A 24589-nucleotide genomic window follows, 5' to 3' on the forward strand; every position below is an offset into this window, starting at 1 on the left:
GGGGGGGGGGTGAAAGGATGATTGAGACAAGCAATCAGTCCCACTGCAGGGAACAGAGGGCAGACAGGGGGCTGTTGCCTGCGGTTACACTGCTAAGTGTGGCGGTCTCTCACTTTTTTCCCTCGTACGTGGATCAATAGATGAGTTGAGTGCGGCTTGGGGGTTCTGGCACACACTCTGACACGCCTTCTTAATCCACTGTGTGATAACCTATGCCATGCCGATGTATACCACACAGGAGACAAGTAAGGGTAGAGAATACAAAATCCACCTGGTCTTATGGGAGACCGTCAGGGGTTTACTTCCATTAGCCAAGGGATTTAGATTACTTGGTTGCTATGGTGACTGATATTGCTGCATCGCTTCAGATAACATTAGTCAACCTTATGTGGAAGTGTTGTCTTTTATTTTTGTGCCAGTAAGCTAAAGAAGGTGGAAAGATTTCTTTTGAACACCTTTGTCTTTTAAACTAAACATTCAAGGAAAACCTCCCATTTAAAAAAGGCGTTCATCGGAAGGATTTTCTGTTAGCCCTAAAATTAATCTGTCAGACAGCAGAGATTATCTCCCTATCTCACTGTGCTCAAACATGGGAAATGTTTATGATGAGCAAACATTATCACGGATTTAATTAACAGATCCCACACTCGCATTGATCCATGGGAAATATCAATTGCACTGGTGTATTTAATTAGTCTATATCTTTGGCCTTTGTGTCACAAGGGTTGATAGAGTGCCATGATCTGCAAATTAATCTTAATCAGCAAAAGACTTGAAACAAAAGCATGATAAGAATAAAGAAACAGAGAAACGAAATCTCCCCACTTAGTATTCCAATCCAGAAGCGTTACAAATGATGTTGTTATGAATAGTTATGGTACAGTAGCTGGGATTGAGTAGAACTGACCATGACCTTTAATTTGTGTAATCTCATCTTTTACATAATTGCTTTTAATCAACACTGTATTAAAATAAACATCACAGCTGGAAATCACTGCAATTTATTTTTTGCTTTCTAAGACAGTAAAATTTTATTTAAAAAAATTCAGTGTTATAATTTAATTGGTTGTTTTATTAGTTTTTATTGTAACAAGACACTAACGCTGGTATAAAATGGTCAACAGTGTTCCAATAAATCCTTACGATGGAGGTTTGCAGGAAATGTAGACCGAGAACAGACTGAGTACTTCAGTGTCATTAGGGGCCAGAAACAGCAGTCACGTATAGATGTAACTCCATTTTTGCGAGTGGGAGCATAGCTCAGTAATTGACTTCAATATGGTTTACCCTGAGATAATAAGTGTAGCCCTTGCCCAAACAGGTGGTAGCTTGCCCTGCAGAAGTGCCATTAGCAGTCATTTAACTAAGAGCACACTAATAGAGCCGTAGCATCCGGGCATTTGAATTTAATATGTACCTCAGCCCCCTGGTGAGATTATGATTTAGTAAGCCTGGTGGTGCGAGAGTATTTGCCTGTAAATGGCAAACTGAAAGCTACATTTTGACTTCTGAATATTTTTTTCAGTCTCACTATAGATTTTTCCCAGGAGACTACACAGAAACACAGGATTTTCTGGTTTAGAGGAAACCCAAGTGGTTCATTCAAAGGTTTTTCAAACAGCGCAAAAATTAAATGTTAAATATCAAAGAGGTTAGATTCATGAGAACTATAATGTTCTTGTAATCTGTGAAAGGTTGTATCTGTCATTATTTCTTGATTTATTATCGTGTATATTTGTAATCCCATTTAACCAATGTGATGTAGTTTGCATGTGACACCAGTGTGAAAGACATTTACTGTATAAGCTGCCAAATGACGAGGATGATATGATTGATGTCTCGTGTTTTTGCATGGGGGTGAGGCAAACAGGAAAAATCAGTCAAGATCTAGTTATCTACATGGTCTGTGATGTTTCCAGGGAATCTGATTGAACTGTTACTTGGGCATACTACCAGATTTTCCAGTTTGCGTCTAAGATGTTTATCCATATGGTTCATGCCTTCAGTTTCACTGTTTTCCAACAGGGAATTAACAACTAAGCTGACAAATTTTGTACTGTCACATAATTTTATATGTCAATTTCTTTGGATCAAATGTTGTATTATTCTGATAGGACACCATGGTAAAAAATAAACAAACAAACAACTATTGTCTGTATGTGACATTAAAACACATGTTTTTAACAGCCTGCTTACAGGTGGATGCACATTCCAAGCCTCTACATTTAAGTTACTAACCACCTGCATGGAAAATAACTGTCTCATTTCATAATACCATAATAACTCACCTCTTTGGTTGTTCTTTAGACTGCTTTTGTTAGTAGCTTTGCTGTAGTTTTCTGCCTGTGTCGACAATTTCCGACAATTTAAATCTAATTGGTATGCATAGGAAGATACAATAAATCGCATGTCCTACACAACTGCTTGTAATTGCGATTCGAAAGCTAACGTGACTGTCTTTCTCTCCTGATTTGTAAAGCCTATCTGTGGTAAATTCAACACGATGTGAATCTAGTTTGAGGTGCAGTGTGCTGTGAAGACACAAACAAATGCTGTAAGCATGTGAAATGTAGTTTTCTTATAAATATTTATTTGGCTATTGTCCTTTAAAAAGGAGAAAATCTAAGACATGATATGCCAAAATCACATTTGTTGTGGTAATAGAGATAAATACAGCAAAAGTTTTCGTGTGCATCAATAGGAGCAGTTCAGGCTCCTGTATTAGCTGATGTAACATCTGGATATGAAATATAGAGGTTATAAACGCGTGTGTGTGTCTGTCTGTGTAGTTCATATATTAGTTGTCAAAAAAACAGCCAGACACCGGAGCTTGCCCTGTTGTTATGCGTTTACACGATGTGATTGGTTGCCGTTGTTGTGATGACGGACTAGCCCGACAATTTAGTTGGCCAACACATGACGTCACCTCAATCAAAGTGAATGAGAAGTGAGACCACTGAAGCCTAAAATGCTTACGTGAGAGTCCTTTATAGGAGAAATGGGATGTAACAGGAGGACTTGATTGTTAGATTTTCCTGTGTTTAAAGGTTTGACTGATGCAAAATAAATTCCCAGATGCGAAAGTGTACTGTGTAGTTGTACATGCGTGTGATTGTGCGAGTGTGTGTGAGGATACTGGCCTGTGTGTCCCTATTCGATGCCGTATTCAATTTAGGTCTGTGCTTATCATTTGTTCACCGTTATTCATCTTCATTACTACATGGCAAAGATTGAAGGTTAAGGCTAATTTGTGTTCTTTCCTACCACTTTTCTCTCTGTCATTTTCTTTGTATCCCAGTCCTTTTCATTCCCCGTGTTTCTCTCTATGTATTTGTCTTTTAATTTTTACTGAGTGACAATTTAGTAAAAGAAGTCAGCGTACCCAAACGGCACATTATTTATGCTAATCTAATAATTAGTTGAAGAAAGTCGATAATTTCTCTGTGGAATAGAAAACCACTGAACTTGCTGCTCCGTCTTCAATTAGTCTTTTAATAAGTGACCTCACACCTCCATGAATCGTAGCAGGGGCTTGCTGAGGGATAGTCAGCACACAAGCCAACCACACACAAAATAATCACTGTATTCAATAATACTCCACAATTCAAGATGATTAAAAAAATACGAAAGGATTTATATTAACCCTGCTTTTAGTGTGACTGTTTAAGTGTTGAGATGAAGCACTCAAATGGATGAATTCTTTGTAATATCTCCATTAAGTATCTAACATAAAGCATAATTTGATTATACAGCTTAAAAAATGTTTGAATTGTAAGTAAATTATATCAAGTATGTTGTGTGTATGGGGTCAACAAGGTACAATCTGTATGCAAAGCTGCTTAGAATTTATAATATAATGTACAAATATTTTTTTCTTTATATCTTTACAGGAGCCAGGAATATATCCTGTTATACTTGAGGATATTTTGATTAACAGAATGTTAATATTAGTTTGCTTTTTCCATTGTAAATTTTGTTTTTAAAATTGCTTTCATCCAATAATTCAAAGTGACAAAATTAAAATTTGGATTTGAAAAGTAAGCAACCTTATAAAATAATTAAAAACAGACCTTTCATTTACAGAAGCACTCGTGATTTTTGCTGTAGCGTTCCAAATTGTGTCCAAATGGATCCTGTTTGCTTTTTTTTTTTTGTCTTTTTTTTTTAAATGTTTAAATTTGATTGGAGTCCATCAATGGAATATCTTTATGAACATACATCTGTAATGAAGATGTTGAATTTATAAACAACAAGAAAAACATTTCTGGCCCTGGGATGGTTCTGGTTTTTGCTTGAGGTCCACTTATAGTCTGTGGTCAATTGGCCAGTCAGTTTACAGACGGCTTTAATTTTTCTAAAATGTATTCTTGAAATTATCGGTCATTGCCTAACAATTCAGTGGACAGAATGACAAAATTAAAAGCCTTTTTCCTGATCTCTGCTGGCTACACTGAAAGCCCAAAGACGAGAAATGATCCTCCTCCTTCGACGATCATGTGGATAAGACAGGGGGTGGGGGGTTGCTTGTCTCAGGTACAGTTAGACTGTGGAAAGGTTGAATGCAGCCAAAAACGGAGGTCCTTGTAGAAAACCTGTTACAGGCTTTTGAAAAGGCATTTGAGTTTGGGGAAATAGTTCATCTATAATTTCAGTGAACAAAAACATTCTGTCACAATATTGCAGAAATGACTTAAGGACAAGTCACTGACTGTCCTTGAGTAGCCAAAGCTAAGACATAAACGCCTCAGTTTTAAGCCTGTAGACACTCACCTAAGAAGGTTTGAATTTGTAATGGCTGCCAAATGACAAAGTACTATTTTTATACAAAAAAATTGACAATTCATATACAACAAATATTTTACATTTTTTTAATGGTTTATTGAATGTATGTTGATTGGAAAAAAATGACAGTTGTGATTCCGCTTTTACGAATCCAGTAGAGCTGAAAGAAATTCTGTAGAGGTCAAAAGTTTCAGTATGGAAATGTGAAAATTTTTGCCCTTGATCATTCTTATTGTTTTCTTTGTATAAATGTGTTTTGGCTTTTATTTATACTGCTAAAGCCTCGAATATCACAACAATGTAAGATGCCTAAAACAACATCAATATTAAATAGATATTAAAAATCCAGGAATGATATTTGAATCTAAACATATTAAACACAAAGCATGACAGCTGATATGCTGACGGGAACAGGTGGATTTTGAGCTGTAATTTAAACTGTGTGATAGAGACTAGTTGTAAGAAGGTGAAAAGGGTAGTACGTTCCAAAGACGAGGCACAGCACAGCTAAAGGCTCTGGCAACCAATGCGTTTAGTCTGAAACGAGGAGCAGTCAGGACAGCTCCTGAGGTTGAGCGTAAAGCACAGGATAGGGTGTGAGGGTGAAGGAGCTCGAAGAGATATGGGGGTGCCAACTCACTGAGAGCTTTAAAAGTGAAAAGCACAATCTTGTACTGGATGCACTTGGGAATGGGGAGCCAAGTTGGATAGGTGCAATATGGTCTGTGAACTTTGTGCAGGTGATGATTCTTGCTTTAGAGTTTTTGAGGAGATGAGAGAGAATGGCATTAGAATAATCCAAATTAGGGGTGACCAGGGCTTGAACCAGAACTTGGATGCTGTGTTAAGAAAGAAAAGTGCATAGTCTAGAAATGTTACATATGTGGAATAGGCTGACTGTGACATTATTTGTGTGAGTGGTAAAAAAGGGGTATGTCTAGCGAACCAGCTATGGAGACACTTTGGAAAGTGAGTACTTTGAGTTAATATCTATGACTTCAGTTTTATAGCTTTTTGCTTTGAGCTAATTGATTGCTAATCAAGTGGTGATGGCTTCTAGGCGGGCAGTGAGGTTAGAAGGTGAAAAGAGGTGTTGGGGTTCGTGGAAATATAAAGTTATATCCTATCAGCATAAAACTGAAACTGTATTTCAAAATGGAAAAAAATATTTCCAATAGGAAGGAAATAAATTATAAATAGCAGGGGTCCCAGAACTGATCCCTGAGGGACACCACATGTTCTGGAGGCTGATGGAGTGCAGAGAGTCTTGCCTTGGGCAAACTGTTTCCTGCATTTTTTTTGCAAGAAAAGGAGAGCTATTGTAGTGCTTTGTCCTTGATTCCAGTGCTGGAACTTTTGAGTAATCCAATGATTTTGCAGTAATGCAAGCATTCTTGTAGAGGAGTTGGTGATTAAGGTATGTTTTCTTGGGTACAGCCAGGCTAGTTGTCTTGGCCAACATAACTGACTGACTCTTAAATTTTATCCCCTACCTAAAGAATAAGGATATGATACTCCTATAAAACAAACTCTGCAATTAGCTTTTTCCTTTTGCTCATTATAATGCATCTGTGATCTCTACTAGCTTATACCTAGATAAAATATGCAAACAAACCAGAAAGGAGAGCTGTTAAATTTCATGCTCAGTTTAGTTTCTATACATTGAAATAGATGATTACACAATTATATAATGGGAGTACCTTGGCAGAATTGCCCAGTGACTTGTCAGGGGTACACCTGTTGTAAGGCTCAGTGCTATGAGGCTCACACACCAGGCAAATCCATTATATTATAACACAAATCCGGCAGTTGCATTTTTCCTGCTGGGGCAGACTCTCACTGTTGATTAAGTAAAGGTTTAATCACTGTTGAAGCCCTGCATTGGCAGTACCTGGCCTCGCCTCCTACAACAGGGGATAAGCCTCTGGCTGATTATTCACATGCTAATCACACCATTCATATTATATACCTGAGATTGTGAAATGTCTTTATGGTGATTTTATGTGGTTTGACATAGCTTGAAATAGTTTACAGATTAGCTGAGCTGTGGGAATGAGATGCATGTTGAAAAGAAATAAAATAAGTACATAAACTAAACATCAAGTTGGGGTGACCTAAGTAAGAATGAATAGAAAAGAGTCTCTTTTTTTTCTATTTCAGGAGAGGAAAATTCACCAGGCTGGTTATGTGGAGAGGATGAAGGAAAGACGACAGCCCCCTTTTGGTATCCACTGCTTGCCTGTCACATGTCTGTCTTTGCTACAAAATCAACAGAGAGAAAGGTAATTTTGCTTCTGTGATTAAAGGAAAAAAATCAATTTTTAAAAACAATTAGTTTGTACACATGTTTCTGAAGTTTCAAAGATCAGCCCCTGCCAGCACTGCTTTCCAACAGTCTAATGGTATTTCAACATATCGGCTCCATGTTCAAATGTTCATTCTGGTCACTGTTCTGGTGAAGCCAGTCCAAATAGCATCCCTGCTAGGTCAGATAGTGTTGTTTTAACATGGCTGTCTCATTTACAGATGAGCAGACACAAAATTAGGATGGCATCTCTATGTAGCGCCTTGAATTGCGCACCAAAGTCATTATTGTTTTGGAGAATGTTATAAACAGCAAGAACATAAAAAACCCCAGAGAAATAGATTCTCTCCTTCAGTCTCTATCTTACATTCACACTGCTCAAACTAATCTCATGGAAACCTCAAATCTGCTGTTTTGGGAAAAAACAGCAGTACATCTTAAGGTTTTAGTGCACGCAGGACAAAGTCTGAACATTAAGCTTTTTAACATTTAAACACCAACACTGGTACACAAATATCACTGAGAGGAAGAGGCACAGATTTTATTACCAGAGGTGCAAACAAACCACTCCATTAAGACAAAACTCCTTTTATGTGTGTTGAATTTTCCTCTTTTCCCCCACTTTGCTTTATTATCTGTTATAATTTAGATGTTGATTTAAAAGCAAAAATGTTAGGGTTTTACTATGATAAGGGCAGAGTATGTGATGACTCATTACTCATGACTATACCTTAATCCATCCATGAGGAAGGTTGGAACAATCACCCACAGACTATGACAGCAGCAATTCATTAATGAGTTAAACCATTCCTGGCATGGAGACTAGAGCATTCAGGGTCTAACAGGAAATGGCATTATGCCCCCCACTTTAGACAGGCGAGCTGTTAAACAGTCCAAATTTATAAGCTGGAGTCTACTAATTGTCTAATGCAAATCCAGAGATTTCTTGGTCCGTGTTTTTGTTGGAAATAGCTGTCATCATAACAGACACACACATGCACATATACACAAATACACAAGTTTGAAAGTGTTATTACAATTCTCTGCAGTTAGTGCTTACAGTATTGGTTTCAAGAAGTGCAACAAGCCTATTAAATGTTCACACCACGCCCTGGCTCTTCCTGATGGAGTATGTCTCAATGAAGCATCACTTTACCAGATTGAGGAAGCCAATGGTGTTACATATCCCATGTCTGGAATGGGCTAAATTGCATCACAGGTTTCAGCTTGCTTATTTATGGTCAAAGCAGCACATCTGGTGTAATATTAAGCTGTACCTTGTTGAGGATTATGGGTGTATGTAATTTTATCTTGTAGAATTAGCAATCCACTGGATGAACGCATTCTGCTTTTTAATACTCTCACTGACTCGGTATAATTTAATTGGAAGTGCAGCAATAATGCTAATAATGACTGATGAAGTATAAACAGTGGAACAAATTAAATTTTTAGCAGGATCATCTTACTGTTGTTGTCAGTTCAGAATTTTAAATCTCTGCTTCTTTTTGAACTTGCCAATTGTGCTTTAGCTGCAAATATTTTGATGTGTTCAATGTTTTTGAACTGGCAGTGTTTATATTCGGGAAGCAAAGTGCCTCTCTTAAGATCAATCTGTCAAACCAATTTGACTTCCACTGACGTTAACTTTTCCTGTGAAGCAGCCATTAGTCCATAGTGGTGGCAGAATGGCTCCTTTAATAAAGATTTTGTCAAAAGAGATCATAGTGCCATTTTACACAGCCATTTCCCATTGAATGTAATCAAAGCCCACTTGCACTGACCTAACAGATAAAAATACACCATCTCAGTGATGATCTCACTCAAAAATACATAGACTATTGGAATTACAAGGTGACACGCAAGCTTTTGCTTCTGGTTGCTGGCTCAAGAATTTCGATCAATACAAGCTGTTAAGACCTAGAAGCCGCCGATAGATCAAATGGTCAGTACAGGTGAGAGATAGACTTAAGGGGTTTTAGAAGTCAGTGGTAATGGTATGAAATCAGTTTGCAAGGGCTGAAAGATGATATTTCCGACCACATTTTCTGTATCCATAATGTGGTTATGGGTCCTACTGTGCAAGTTGGAATGTGGCGGGGAGGCAAATTACCACAACCACCAGGGGAGGATGTTATAAAGTGATCATGCAATTATCTTAATGGCTGTGGGACAACCAAGCATAAATCAATCTTCCAGCATTAGATTAAGACCTGTACAGCAAACCATTGTCTGCTAGCCATGTTGATGAGAGAGGACGATAAGGTGAAAGAGCAGCTGGTGAAAAGTGGAAAAAGTGCAGCACTGACACAGCGGGGTCAGGGTGGGGTGTGGGATTTCCCAAAAGGTGCTAATGACTATCTGGAGTATTTTGCAAAAGCGTGTTACACCCGTGTAGAAGCTGAGCCAAGTGAATTAATGAATTTTGAGCCAGAGGGACGCTGCAGTCTCTAAGGATCTGCTGATACCACCGTCTTCTTGCAAAAATAAATGAAGCACCTGAGCACACCAGTGAAAATCATAGCAGCTATGTCAGTTACAAACCTTGTTTACCGCAAAATTGGTCCATGTGGTGAAATGAACATGCATGAGTAAAAGGTAGAAGCATTTACGCTTGTACTTCTGTGTGTGCAGGTATTATGTTCATGCTTCCTTAACTCTATGAATGTGCATGACTTGCGCGTTGCGCTATATTTGAGTGTATACTGTAGCTTTGGAATTTTATGCATCTCAAGAATGGGTTAGTAATGGGAATGGGGGCCTAGGTATCAGAAAGCTGGAGAGGTAGGCAGTAATATTTCTTTCCTTTTTTGACTAAAGAGAAGGTAGCATTAAATGGAGTGACTTTAAGTCCTTCATGCAGAGCAGACTGTGATTAGGGGCTTAACTCAGCAGCAGCCCCCCACTCCCTCTCTGTGTCTCCATCTTTGCCTCAGACACTGCCTCTGGGAAACACACGCCTCTCTGTGCCAAAGCTCCACAGCTCTTTCTCCAGCTTTTGCAGCTTCTCTTGGCAGTCTGAGTTACAGTGAGTAGAAAGGATGAAGAAAAGGCAAAAAAGAAATCCCAGATTAAAAAAGATGTGGCCGAAGGGGCCAAAGCCATTTCCTACAAAAATAAAGTTCTAAAGCAGCATAGCATGAACAACACGCACAGGTCACCTTAGGGAGCTCAATTCACTGCTGGCTGTGTGCAGCTCTGTGTGCCCCGGTCCACTCAGTGGGAGCTGGAGTGGGCTACTGGGCGAACTCGTTAGGCGCCGGAGATAAACCTTATCACAAGTCTGCTGAGTGAGAACAGCAGGGGTGGACTGATTCCTCTCAATTTATCTCTTTCATTCTTTTCCTGTCTTTCTCCCTCGTTCTCTGTCTGTCTCTCACATACACACAAACACACAGGATCAGGCACTATCTTGGTTAATAGACAAACCACATTCTGATGGTCCTTGTTGTTTAAAGAGTCAGTGCACGCTCTGTTTCACTGCCCTCTTTGCCACTTTGAAAGATGAAACGGAGCAGGTTTGGCAGTTGGCCCAAAGGGAGGGTGTGAGGTGGTTGGGTTAAAGGATTAATAGGAAATCCTATAGCAGAAAGGGTAACAGCCGAACCAGACTTCTATACAGGAGAATTGGCTGTTAAATGGAACAATTAATACTATTTTCTGCAACAGTTGCATGTTGGTGCATGATGTCAGTCTTAACAGGATTGATGTTTTTAATTATTACAGATAAACAGATTAAACGTTAGCTCAGAATTTGACTGAATTTTTGCCGAACTGTTCCCGAGTGCATCGGTGGTGATTCAAATAAACATAGCACTGAAACGAACCAGTTCTGAAACTCAGGGTGTGTTTGCAAAACAATCCGTTTTAAATTCAATTAACTGCTTAAGTCATTTTTCAAAGTAAAATGCCAAATGTAAGCTACTTTCATCTTTTCAGTTTCAGTATATTTACTATTTTGTATTGTACGATTGGAACACTTGGGTTTCAGCCCAAAGCCTGGATGAAGCAGTTTAAAAATGGCATCCTGGACTCTGTGGTGACGTGGTAATTTTTCATTACTTTAACTGTGAGAAGAGTTGCAGCTCTAAAAGGAGGTAGTAGCTGAATCAGGAATGGTATTTACTGCGCTGTATTTGCTGTAAAAGGGGGGGAAAAAGGACATGATATTTTTTGGCATGGACCGTAATCATGTTTGTTTGCTCTTTCTCCCCTTTCATCTCTCTCTTTGACTGTACAGCTCCTACAGTTTAATCGGCCGTATCTTTCGGTTTTGTCAGACAGGCTGTGTTAGTTTGAAGCCTGGAGACCAATAATGGAGGCGTTTATGAAACCCAGTAATCTGACAGCTCAGCAAGCTGTTTAACAACTAACTGGCATTCGATGGCATCACATGGAGCACTTGGAACTGAATTACTTAAATTACATACCTGTCTCTATCTAGGACACATACTGTATGTTTTCTTGTGCACAGTATTTCTGTCCCACCACTTAGTCAGCAAGGCTCTGAAGATGATCAATGCCTACTTCCTTTCGTGATCTAACCATTTTCAAAGAGGTGTATGTGCATTCTGTATTTGCAGTATTTTACAGTTAGGGGACAAATAGTGAATCACAAATGCCTCATCTTCTCCAGTAGGAAAGCACCTCTTCTTCTGCCGCTCTAAAAAGGTTCTTTACGATCCAAGACTACAAAGACTTGCGAAATAGTAAAGGGACATGTTTCTAGACTCCATTTATGAGGCATTAGGCTAGGATGGGGTTGAGGATGGCTGCTATGCCAGAGCTCTTATAATACCTTGGGGGATTTCATCATGTATGCTTTGAAGTGCGGAATGACAAACTGGAAGGGGTTTGGACTGCATCAGGGTTAGCCTTCTTTCTCTATTTCTGAGAGGATTAGCTTCTGTGTCTCAGCTCAGAAAACGGCAAAGCCTGCTCACATTCACCGCTAATACACTCCACTAGTTTACATAGATCGCACAGATCATCGCCATTATTATTTATTTACTTACTTATGTTTGCTGTAGTCAAACAAACGCGTTTGAATTGATTGGTACTAAGCCTCGAAAACTATTAATTATAGGTGCTGGGGTCTTTACCATCTGTTGAAATGCACCGAGGTCAATGCTTGTTTCCCGGACTAGCTGGTGCTTTTGGGCCATGTTGTGCATGTCCCTCTCACTTGCTGTGTCATCCATCTTTCTTGCTGATGGAGTGATAAGAGAGCAGCAATGCACATTCAGCTAGGCACATGAAAGTGACTGCATGTACAGAAAATGAGCGGGTTGAGTGGCACCCCTGGCAGCAGCATACACTTTGTTCATGGCTACATTTATGGCATTGTCGGGGGAATGAGTGATTTACAGACATAATGACTCAAAGCTCTTACACAAAAGATGAATGAAAGAGTTCACTTTGAAGGCTCTGTGTGTGTGCATGGACAGTACAGATGAGACACAATGTTATGAAATATGGATTAAAAAGGACGACAGTGTGAAAAGGTGGCCTTCCCCTGTAGCAACACATTTCTGATGATTTATTTCCTTTTCCCCCTCTAGACTATTTTTATTCAAATTTTTTAAAGGTAAAGTCATCAAATTGGCAAGTTACGCAATGCTTGTCCCTCTGTTTTTCTTGAAGGTCATTTGCTACCTTTCAAGGTAGCAGCTTCAGCCACCTCTCTGATTTGTTGAGAAAAGATGCCCCAGCATGGATTAAAAGCTTGTTCCATCCACATAGCCACCCAGGCGTAGCGGCTCCCCTTCTAACTCTGCAGTAATATCCTTCTGGCAAACAGAAAAACACAAACAGCAGGATGCGCAAGTGCTTGAGACTGTTTCGAGAGAGCACATCGATCTCTCTCAGACCCGATCCTCATCAAGATCACTTTGCTTATATTGTTAAAGGCTTGACATTAACTTTGAAGCATCTGTCCAAATATCTGACAAGTGTGTTTAGATTTCACGTAACTAAACATGAGTCTCTTTTTCATTTTTTCAATGCATAGTGCAGTTCTCAGATTCTGAATGAACATTAGAAAGCAAACAAAGGAATTAAAATAATTCATTTATTAGGGGTGCAACGATACACAAAATTCACGGTTCGGTTCGATACTTTGGTGTCACGGTTCGATAGTTTTTCGATACAAAAAATGTTCACGCTTTTTTAATTTGTCATTTATTATAATTATAAATATATATTTTAACTCAAATGTACAGTTTTTAAATTTAATGTTGCTGAAACAACAAAGTAATAAAAAAAATAAATCTATCTTATCGAGAAATCACTCATCTTTGGAAAAGAGAGTTTATTACAGAGAAATGTCTCTTTCCAAAATAAAAGCTATACTATACGCTTCTTCTGGGCTATATTCTCAGCAGCATATTAAACATATCAGGTCCCCATAAGGAGAATCATGTGCTAACGGCTGTCTAACTGACTCGGGTAAAGTTTGTAGCATGCGTGCTTATTGTTTTTGTCTGCTTCCACTTGTCTTTGCACTAGGATGATGTCGGAGTAAATGTGCAGTCATATTCGTTGTTCCCACTAGTGCTGTCAGTGTTAATCTCGCTAAAATGACGTTAACGCCACAACACGGCAAATCTCCATTAATGAGCTACCGCGGTTCGCCCCGTGCGTGGGGCTGGACAGCGTCAACACGTTAACGAGCTAACTGCGCTAACGCAGTAGTTCCCACCAATGTAATTGAACATTGCGTGGCACATCCGACATACTCTTACTTTTGTCCATGACGCGCTTACCTTCAGGGTCATACATCACATGAAGACCAAAATAGTTCCAAAGGCCAGATCTGAATGAGGGTGGGGGAGGTTCAATTTGCCATGTTGCAAGGAGAGCTTAGCTTCTGTCTCGCTAGCTTGCCCTGCACTCAGTGGATCTGCGCTCGACAGTGCAGCCTAGGCGGAGTAGTCGAACGCAGATCCACTGAGCTCTCAACACAGACAGCATCGTCAGAAGAAAAGTTGATAAAATAAATTTAAAAATTTCTATTGTTCGATACATATGCGTACTGAACCGAAAGCACTGTATCGAACGGTTCAATATCGATACGAGTATTGTTGCACCCTTATCAGTTATGCGTGTTTCTTATAAGTGGCTATAAACTGTGTAACCTTTAAATACTTCACAGTAGACCTCGTCCCAGCTACAGGGCAATATAAGGTGAAGAAATTGTTTGTGGTCGCTTCACAGATTATCTTATTATTTTTCAGTCAACATCATATTCGGAAAAAATGTTTCTCAGGGCACATTCATGAACATTTAGTGATTAATTAGTTTCAGTGCCATTTCAATTCAAGCCACTGCTCCTCTGTAAACAATCTCTTCATTTAATCCCTCAGTTGATTAATCACTGATCATCAATACTGTTTTACAGGCACATTTCATAATAGTTCTATAAATCGCCATATCCGTGCCTAGCAGGTCACATTTAAGAAAGTTTCTACATCAATTTATTAATAATTGCCGGAATGGAAATGAAACGTGTGTCCCTATTTTTACAATGATTGCAATTTTGTAAAACAAAATCAGGTGCGTCTGAGGCTTTATAAATTGACTCTTGATTAGTCAATCATAGAATTCTGAGTTGGGTAAATGATGGGGAAAATAATTCAGACTGTTATTCCGCATCTAACTGTTATTTGGAATATTTAACTAAATAGTGAATAAAGTCTCTTTAGTTTGTTTCTGACTTTTAACTTGTCCACTGAGCACAGTGGAGCATTAGAAATTTAGGATACTCAACATACATTGGGTCATATTAATAATGATGTTCAACAAGTTCAAAAAAAATTTTTTTTTCTTCATAATTTTTTGCTGCAGCGATGCTCAGATCTAACACCAATAACAGCACTTTGATTTTGATTTTTGATTTAACCCCAAATAAGGCTAATATGTTAATGTGCGCAGCTTCTGGATTTTTTTTTGGTTTGCAAGGTTTGCAGTTTAGATTCTGAAGATTTATTGTACATGCTCATCACAAATTATGCGTCACGCTGATGTTTTCACAGGATAACCGGCGTTGTTGGAGTTCTTGCTTATATGTTCGAATAATTGCAGTCTTAAGCATTAAATGCATAGATGCTAGCACATTCTGTTTTTTAAAACTGCTTTTGTGTTTGTTTCAATCCGCAAACTTGTATTTTAAATGGATTTGGTATAAAAACTTTATCCTCTGATTAGTAGATGTAACTGATTGCTGTAATTGCTCTATTTTTAAGCCACTATCTGAAGCTTCGTAAACATGGACCATTATCCTGACCACAAAAACAGAGCACTTCTGTTCATGCTCATCTTCTGAGTTCAGAGAGGGCAGAGGAGTGTTTGGCATGCAGAATATAACAAAGCAGGAGGAAGTGTCAGTCTAATTTCTCTGTGTGAAGCTGGATCACAGCAGATCTGTCGCCAGAGCTGGCCCTTCTGGTCACTGCGGCTCAGCACAGCAAAACCCAACCCCAGACACACCAAACTTGTCACTGTCACAAATACAGGGGGCATTGACAACCTACAGTTTCAGACTGCTTGACATTCCCGATCAAAGAGCCCTCTCTCTGAGGTCAGGGCAGAAGTCAAACTTTGGCATTCGCCGAGAACAACTCTGGGGGAGTTGTGACAGTTCCCAACATTTTGGCTAATGTACCAAAGTGTCCAGAGGTCACGCTTTCTTTGTAGATCTGGATCTACCCTGCTGTTGGTCAGCAGCATCAGTAGCCGAGATTATTGAAGTCATGTAATAGTTAGAAGGTGCTTCGTATAATATTGGATTGACTGCTGTGTGTCTGGATCTCTCTTAAATTCTGTATCAACGGTTACAAACAGGAGCTGACTATGAAAGTGGGAACTTTTTACAATTTTATAAGCACCTGTGGAAAAAAATGTACTAGACTAAAAAAAACAAAAAGAAAGATAAGGTAAGAGTTTAAAGCCTAAAGCACATTATTTTTATAATAAGTGATGCTGACCTTGTACTCTTTCAGACTTTCAGGGGGAAACATTTTTGTATTGTATATACAACCTAACTAACAACATAATACCAGAGAGGAGTTATTGTATTGTGTAGTTATTGTATTGTATTGCAAATGGCTGCCAAGCTCACTAACAGTAACCACCTTTTCTCCCTGCCTTATTGGCCAGCAGGGCGATACCGCTTGGACTGCCAGAGCAGGCATTAAAGTTGCTGAAATAAACAGCGGTGTTTCGAAATAAATAGTGCAAACTCTGAAAGGCTTTTTTACTACCTGCATGTTAAAATAATTATGTCATCATTACCGCCTGCGTATCTAAGCTTTTAATTAATTTGCTAAACAGCTGGAACTAGGAACAGTGAAAAGGATTTGAAAATTTTAATTTATAGTGTAGTGAATGGATTGCGGTGGTCTTGCTGTCACAGTTAGTGCTGCGGAGCAAGAGTCTTTCACTGAATGCATTTTCAGTTTTCTTATTATTTACACATGCTGTGCATAGTCTTTGTAAACTAGTTAAAGGCTTTGCAATGTTCACTTTCCTCTGCTTTCCTCCTAGCAATCTCCTTTCCAAAAGAGGGCAGTGCAGTGTCTGTATAAATGTGAATAGAGCAGCCACACCCCTGCTTGACAGTGAGGTCATTTGCAAAGGGCCTGATCCGTTGCTGTGACAGCTAACATACTAATTACAGTGAATCATAGACACTCTAGCAATGCCTCAGAGTGGAGTTCTCCTTCTCGGGCCCTGGGTTTCTGCTCGCTCTGTACTTGTCAAGATAGCATGCAGGAACAAATTATGTACCCAGAAGGGAAATCCTGCAGATCTGCTAAATGTGCTAATTTGGTCACTTTTTCCTCTGTGATTATACATCAATATGGAAAGGATGATAGGAAAAAGCTGTATTGAGTCAAAGGGAAAGGGATGAAGGCCGTCTTGTCTTTGAGTTCCTATTGTGCTAAACAAGTCCTGTCTATTGCAGTGATAGCTTCTCTCCTTATATTGCTTTTCCAGTTTGTCTAATTAGTGTTCCTGCTTCATTTTTTTAAGACATGCAGAGCTACTGCTCTGAATTCTGCTTAATTTATTGTTGTTGGCCACTGGTAAGCTTTTTAAGGATAGGCTGTCTTTGCATTCTGATCTCTCTTTATGAAGGTGCAAACACCAGGATTACTTTTACGCTTTCAGGTTTTTCAGAATGTTTGTTCAATTCATTTAATTACTGTGGAAACTCGTGAATTTGCCGTTAAGTTCAGTCATGAAAGAAGGTTAACCAATCTAAGATCATCACATCATGGTTAGAAAAGTATATGTTCATCAAAAGTAACAGAAGAAGAAGAGAAATTGAGATAACTGGCCTAACCTATGGTGCTTGAAGTCCTGTTTAAGAACCAAAGATTTATGTTTGTTTTATGTTATGCCAAAGAGGCCACCATAGATTTAGTGTCCAAGGATTGTAAGGGCCACATTCAAATTTGGGAGGTACTCCTTGATGTGCACAGCTTCCTTGGCAAAAGTGTTACAGCCACCAAATGGCTAGGACTGAGCTGGCACCAAGGTTCCCTTTGTTCTGCATTTCCTGCCATCTGATATTAAGGATTATTGAAAGCCCTGTCCAGTCTTATGCCCAGGGTTTCATCTGGGACCCCATGTTGACACACAGTTGTGTCAGTTTCTGTGTTTGAGGTGAGTAAAGATCCCAAGCTTGTTTGGACCCAGTACGGATATCTCCTGTCTCTGGCAAAAGGGAAGGGAAGATGGAGGAAGTGATTGAATACACAGTAGCCCGTAGTCCTCTTTTGAACCCATTAATGCAGGGGCAGTACAACCGCTTTCATCCAGAGTTGGAACTGCCATGGCCGCAGGAGTCAGCGGTGTGGGTGTGTGGATCCGTGTGTGTGTATCTGTGAAGAGGGGGCATAGCGACACAGCGAATTTGCATCACATTTGTTGAGCGTGTTGCAATCGTTCAGCCAGGAGCGGTGAAGGACACGAGGAATAAAATCTCAGTCGAGTCATGAATATGAGTTTGTAATGTCCTACCAATGTCAGGCTGTGGCTTTGAGCAGAGATATGCAAAACCACTCTCCAGCTTCATTCCACTTATTGCTGATATGATCTGTGGCATAGCCAGGGGAGACAGGGAATCGTTACTGTACAGACAGTGGTTATTAAATTGGAGGAAATGTCCTGAGCCAGTTTTAATAATAAGCTGATAGCCATATGGTTTTGCAGCAAGTCCTAACCACCTCTAAAAGGCCCGATACGGACCTATCAAGAATTAAAAATCAGGTTGTCTACTCAGCCTTCTTGTGCAGATGGTTTAATCTTATTGTCTTCCAATGACTTTGAATATTCTGAGTGTAACGCAGGCCTGCAAGCACAGCAGGTGGTTGGCCCTTTGATCTCTGCTTGTTGATGCTAGTGGAATTTAAATCACAGGGTGACATCTAGCTCATGAAATCATAACATTAACAGCAAGTTTCTGCTTTGATCCTGTTGTCCTTTTGTATTAGGTTCATGACAGATTATGATAAATTGCAAGAGTGATAATTAGCAAACAACACTTTGCCGTGGCCATATGGTCATGTCTTGAGAGTGTGACTGTCCACAAGCACTATGTTTGTGAATATGGTATACTCCACATGTATGTGCAATGGAAATGTTTTGTCTTACCAACTCTTTGACCTTTACAAAATCTGCCTGCAGGTACAAATAAGGTAACCTGAACCTGAATGACCTCTGTTTCAGCGTCCATTTACTTTTCCCTTTTAAATAGAAAAAAAAATAAGTTTAAAAAAAAGTTAATATTAGTTAAAATTTACTAGTTACAGCAAATTGTGATTTGCATATAATAGTTACCAGTGAATAGAGAAGAGATTCTAAGATGTAATGTCCATGTTTGGGATTCAGCCCGAGTTTTCTTATGGCAGGAAGAAGCAAGCACATAAATATGTTAGTTAACCTCTCTCTAACCTCAGAGATTACTCCGTGCAACTCTGCAGGTCTTTGTTCAGTTTTGCTGTCACCATTAAAAAAAACATCAATTGTTATTAAATATTCATGATATACTTTTTTTACTTATAGATTTCCCTATTAGTAAAATAATATCTCAGTTGTTTCTATAGCAACATTACACCGTGCCAATAATTTATTTACACAGCTCTTCTCTGTTTCTGGGTAAAATGTGCAAAACCAATGTCCCTTCTTCCCTATATATGTACCTGTCACACAGAATGGCCCTGTTGAATATGAGCCCAACAGTCAGTAGTGTAAAAGGAGCCTCCGCTTACTTAAAAAAACAATAATAAAACTAACAGACTGGACTGCCTCGTCACTCTGTTAGTATTAAGTAGTTCAAATAAATTACCCAAACTGTCCTCAAGTGTGCCAGTGTGATCTTGGAGGTATTAAAACTACAGGTTGACAGAGGTCAGAGTTCCTTTGTTCCAAATGTATTCATGGTCTTTTTTTGTTTCTTTTTCAAAATTCAGTTTCTTAGACAACAACCAAAAAGTACATCATTTAGAATTAGATTAATAGACAAGGATTCTTCTGTAAATTGATAAAAAGATAAAGGGATAATTAAACCTTTGGATTGTATCATCGTTTTGTTTTTTTATGCGTGTCAGTGTCAAAAAGAACTGCAAAGCAGACCAAGGACTGATGGGATTTTGACCGTTGTGCCACCTGCTGACCAGCAGAATTGAATCGTTGAAAAAGAAAAAAACAAAGCGTAGGCATAGTTGTTACATGCTTTCACTTTGTGTAGTTGAAATCTTGTCTCTGGTTGTCCTCCCCCTCCTCCATTACTCTGGTCAAAAATTCTCACTGAACATTTGCTAAATATCACCTTGTCTTTTGTTTCTTTCAGCTCTCACCATCTGTCTTTCATTTCTTTGTAACATTTTTTTCTTCTTTTGTTTGTGTGTGTGTTCAGACTGCGTTGTGTATACCTCACTGTAAATTATTTTTACCTACACTCAATTTTTACCTACACTCTTTGACTCCCATCACCCTTTGGAACACAAACTTGGAGTAAGTAGGACCCTACACCACCGGGCAGAACATGTTCCCTCTAAGCCTGAAGGAAAAAAGAAGGAACACACACATGTAAAGGAAGCACTCAAAACGTGCTTCTATCCTAAATGGGCGTTCTTAAAGTCAGCAAAGAGGCACAGAAAAGAAGACCAGACACCAGCGAGGGAGGATAAGAAGGACAGACGCAACAACATTGTCCTCCCCTATGTAGCCGGTGTATCAGAAAAACTCAGGAGAGTTTTCTCCAAGCATGACATCCCGGTGCATTTCAGACCCAGCAACACGCTCAGACAAAAACTGGTTCACCCGAAAGACAAAACGCCAAAACACAGACTTAACAATGTGGTGTATGCGGTACAGTGCAGCGAGGAATGCTCAGACCTCTACATTGGAGAGACCAAACAGCCACTTCACAAGCGCATGGCACAACACAGAAGAGCCACCTCCACAGGACAAGACTCAGCAGTCCATCTGCATCTTAAGGATAAAGGACACTCTTTCTAGGATGCCAATGTTCACATTTTGGACAGAGAGGACAGATGGTTTGAAAGAGGAGTGAAAGAAGCCATCTATGTCCACTGTGAGCGACCATCTTTGAACAGAGGCGGGGGTTTACGACACAAACTCTCTGCCATCTATAATCCAGTTTTGAGATCCCTTCCCAGACGCCTTAACGCCCACTCACATCCTGGGCCATCTGACCTCAGGAATTCGCATGATAAGGTGGGGCCAGGTTTCACAATGAACTCACCCGAAACTCCGGCTGATTGGAACCCACACCCAGTTTCATCAGGGGGTCCTTTTGTCCCTCTGTGGGGGGATACTCCCACTAGGTTTATATCTGGGACTCTCCACCATTTGACCTTAGAACTGAAGAAGCTTCTTGGATGAGAGGTGAAACGTCTTCAAGCAACTTAAAGAAGTCCAGACGCTTTTCTTTGCAAGCTCCTTTGACTACACTCACTGATTTACTTTCTTTTTTAAAATGTAATTTTCGTATTTGTTTTTTGTACTTTAGTTCAAGCACAGAACAAATCCAATATATTAGGAGTTTCAAGGGAATTTTTGTGCAAGGTTAGAAATCACTTACTCAACCGGGACCAGGCTGTGAACAAGTTTAGAGCACGTTTAGATGTAGAGAGCATGCTCAATAGAAGACACGCTTGTCAGTGCTACACTGACATAAAAGGTCAGATTAAGACGAAGAAATGTGGTTAACCAAGTCAGTATCGTGTTATTTAGAAATACCTGTGCGTCAGGGTTGCCTTCTTGATAATCTGAGCAGAAACTTTGAAAAATCTCTTATATTTGTGGTTTGTTTAGTGTGCATTACCTGTAGCAAGGCTTTGGATGTAAGCAATTTCAGGCTGACTGGCGATTCACTCTGCGGCCATCCTGCCTGTAGCCTTAGGCAGTGGGGTTGCAGTGGGGAGGGAGCGCAAACACCAGTCAATTACCAGTTAATAAACAGTGGAAGTTTTCTATTAGTGCTTGTTAGTGCGTGTAAAAGATTGTTGGTATGTGGAATTGGGGGAAGTCACTGTGACTATGGAATCCGAAAAAAATAGTACAGCCATATTTGCTTTCTCTGGGTGTAATATACAGCACCCAGCCCTCTCTGTGCATGCCATTTAAAGAGATAATATTTGTTATTTGATTTTCAGAAGGCCATGGTGCAGTGTATAGCGTTTCCAAATACTTTTTTTGTCTCGTAAAAAGGTCCAGAAATGTGTGGTCAGGAGTTTCTAGTAAGGCAATATATCATAATTGACTATAAAGCTCTCTTTCCAATAAAGCATATATAAGTGTAGCGGAGGCCAAACAATGCAACGCTGGCTGCAGCGTGTCTCATCTTCTTGTTGATAACATTATAGGACCCTAGTGAATATGATGCATGGACTTTTTTCGGGAAGCAATTGTCAAAAATCCCACGTGTAGTAAATCTCCCGCATATCTGAAAGCAGGTTTCACTGTGCTTACAGAGGAACATTGCTGTAAGGAAAAACAGTGCACCTGAGTAGCCTTGGGAAGTATAACAACATTAATTGGATTTGGAGAAGTCATCTTTTGCAAGGGAACACTGTTCTGACAGTCTGACAGCCAGAAGCATGAATCATTAAAGTGCCTCCCTGTCATATTAGACCACTACCAATCTCTACCACTGCATGCATTTGCAGTTGTTGTTGCACAGAGCCAAGAGCTGTACCAGCGTGTACACCAACTAGGCAAAATCTTCACAGTAAATAAAAGACAATAACAATAAATGGTCCCATCCATTCTTCCCTGTAGGATTGTAATTTAATTACACACGTTTCACATTTATTTTCAGAAGAACAACAAAGCTCCCGTGCTTACCATTGCCACCTGGAGCCAGCATCTGGGCTGGCGCCGTCTTGGGGTAATGGGTGGGGGACTTTGCAACTTGTTCTCTAACATGTGCCTTTCTTTTATTTTTGTATATGTCCCTCTTGATTGTATATATTTCTCCTGTTTGCTGTTTATTCCCGCTGTCTACTTTTTATATTTTATTTTGGCACAGCTGGCTCAGAGCACCCACACTTTCATTGTACATGTACGGTGACAATAAAGGGCTATTCTATCCTATTCTGTTCATTGGTAACCAGCAGCTGGGAGGCCGCGCTCTCATCACATCAACAAATCTTGCTTTAATTAGCTCACCTGCCCATTTCCTCCCTTTTCTTCCCCCGTGTTCCCTGAAGTCTTCCATCAACCCTCCCTCAGCTGGCTTACAGGCTCACCTTCCTCTCTCATCCTGCCTCCCGCGTTAGCTTTTCAACTTCACACCTACAGCTCTGCAGGCACACACACGCAGAATGTGCGATAAACGAGACTGACAATAGACTTTGAGAAGGCTTGGATCTTATTGATTTTTAAATGGGGCCTCACTGATACGGTATTAGCATTGGGATTGCCAGTGATATGGCCATTGCTGAAGGCTCACATTTCCTAGGTGCCTGTCAATATAATTTGCACATTCACAGGTAGAAGTGGTCTTACAGGCTCTGTTGTTATGCTCACCCGTGCTCTTTCCACTGGCTGCTTAAAGAACTTCAATAAGTGGACCAGTGGTTTACTGTATCGATCATAGTCACTGTCTGCACTTTAATGGGAGCCAGATCTATCCTTGGCTTGGTATCCTTGTGTATATCAGGCCTTGTGAGCTATTTCCACTCAAATTGTTCATGTAGCAGTTGAAGAGCTTCATTTCAAATTGATAATATAGAAAATATGACTCGCACTAATTATCACATGATTGTGTGGAATTAAATAATTGCCCTATAAGGAAAGAAGTGCTGTTTAAGATTTTAAGCATAATAAGGGGTCATTAGCAAATAGCTAATTGCTTATACAATATTCTAAAATGAGATTTCCTCTTTATACCCGCAATCATTTTTACAAGAGTAGGCGTCAAATTTTTCGAATGGTGGATAACTCATTAAGGAAGGAGCCTCTTCATTTACAAATGAGTTCTTTATCCGAATGATCCGAATGCACATTCCTGTTTTTGAATACTGCTCCCATTTGTACTGCCAGACTGACTTTGCTAACTCAGAAAGTAATCTAGGTCTGGGAAGATTGGCCTGCAATGCTTACCGGTCTCAGGTGACTGATAAACTCCAACCACCATTGTGCTGCCAGCACCGTAAGCTATAGTGTTCCTGTCCCTCTGGTCCACCGTCACTCTCTTTCTCTTAACCACAGGGCTTCCATATGGATACCTATTATGGCTGCCACTTAATTACCTATCAAAAAACATTTCACAGCTCTTGACGGAGGGCTTGCAGAAGGGGAAAAGGGGTGGGGAGGCAGGGATAAAGAAGAAAAAAGCAGGGATAAAAAGAGCATGAACGATGCAAGAGAAATGGGAAATTGGGACTGAAAGATTGATAGAGAGGACCAGCCATGCATCTGTGGGGTGAATTTGAATAAATGGAGAGAGACACAGAGGGAGTGGAGAAATAGCCTCGCAGTGCAGATGAGGGGAGCCGTGAGCTATCCACTACCATTTTTTTGTTTAGTGTTTACAAACACACCCAACAAGAGAGAAAAGAGGGAGGGTCTTGGACAAGGGTGGCTATAAATTACCTGTGATTGATGCTTGCTGCCATAGAGGACGACAGTTAAAGACGCGCAGCTCTTATTGTTGACACTCTGTTCACTTTCACTCACCCTTCCCACCATTCTCAAAAGCAGCACCTTACCCACTGTCACCTCCCATCATCCCGACAACACACAATTAGCTGTTCTCTCTGTCACACAGTCCACCCTTAGCGGTCATACAGTAAAATGGTAATCATTTCCTATATGACAGACTGCAGGTTAGAGAAGCTGGGGGTTTGATCGGGTATAGACTCCACACTGCAAATGTCAATGTCTCATTTACAACCTGTCAAATAACTTTAGATTTATTTTACTTTTTTAAAAACTTGTTAGCTCTTTTGTATTGATAATAAATACTTT

At 39.8% G+C, this 24589-nt stretch overlaps 1 protein-coding gene across 4 annotated transcripts in view; it reads left to right on the forward strand.

The window, feature by feature from the left end:
* Positions 1-24589, forward strand: part of arhgef10la (Rho guanine nucleotide exchange factor (GEF) 10-like a) — a 114370-nt gene that overhangs the window by 65406 nt on the left and 24375 nt on the right. For all 4 annotated transcript variants that reach the window (XM_005917849.3, XM_005917850.3, XM_014332254.2 and 1 more), the window contains one exon: positions 6943-7064. In XM_005917849.3, coding sequence (XP_005917911.1) covers positions 6943-7064 — 122 coding nt within the window. The remainder of the gene's footprint in view (positions 1-6942; positions 7065-24589) is intronic.

The sequence above is a fragment of the Haplochromis burtoni genome, unplaced genomic scaffold, assembly GCF_018398535.1.
Source record: "Haplochromis burtoni strain Fernald_Lab_line unplaced genomic scaffold, NCSU_Asbu1 Contig_26, whole genome shotgun sequence".
Classification (NCBI taxonomy): Eukaryota; Metazoa; Chordata; class Actinopteri; order Cichliformes; family Cichlidae; genus Haplochromis; species Haplochromis burtoni.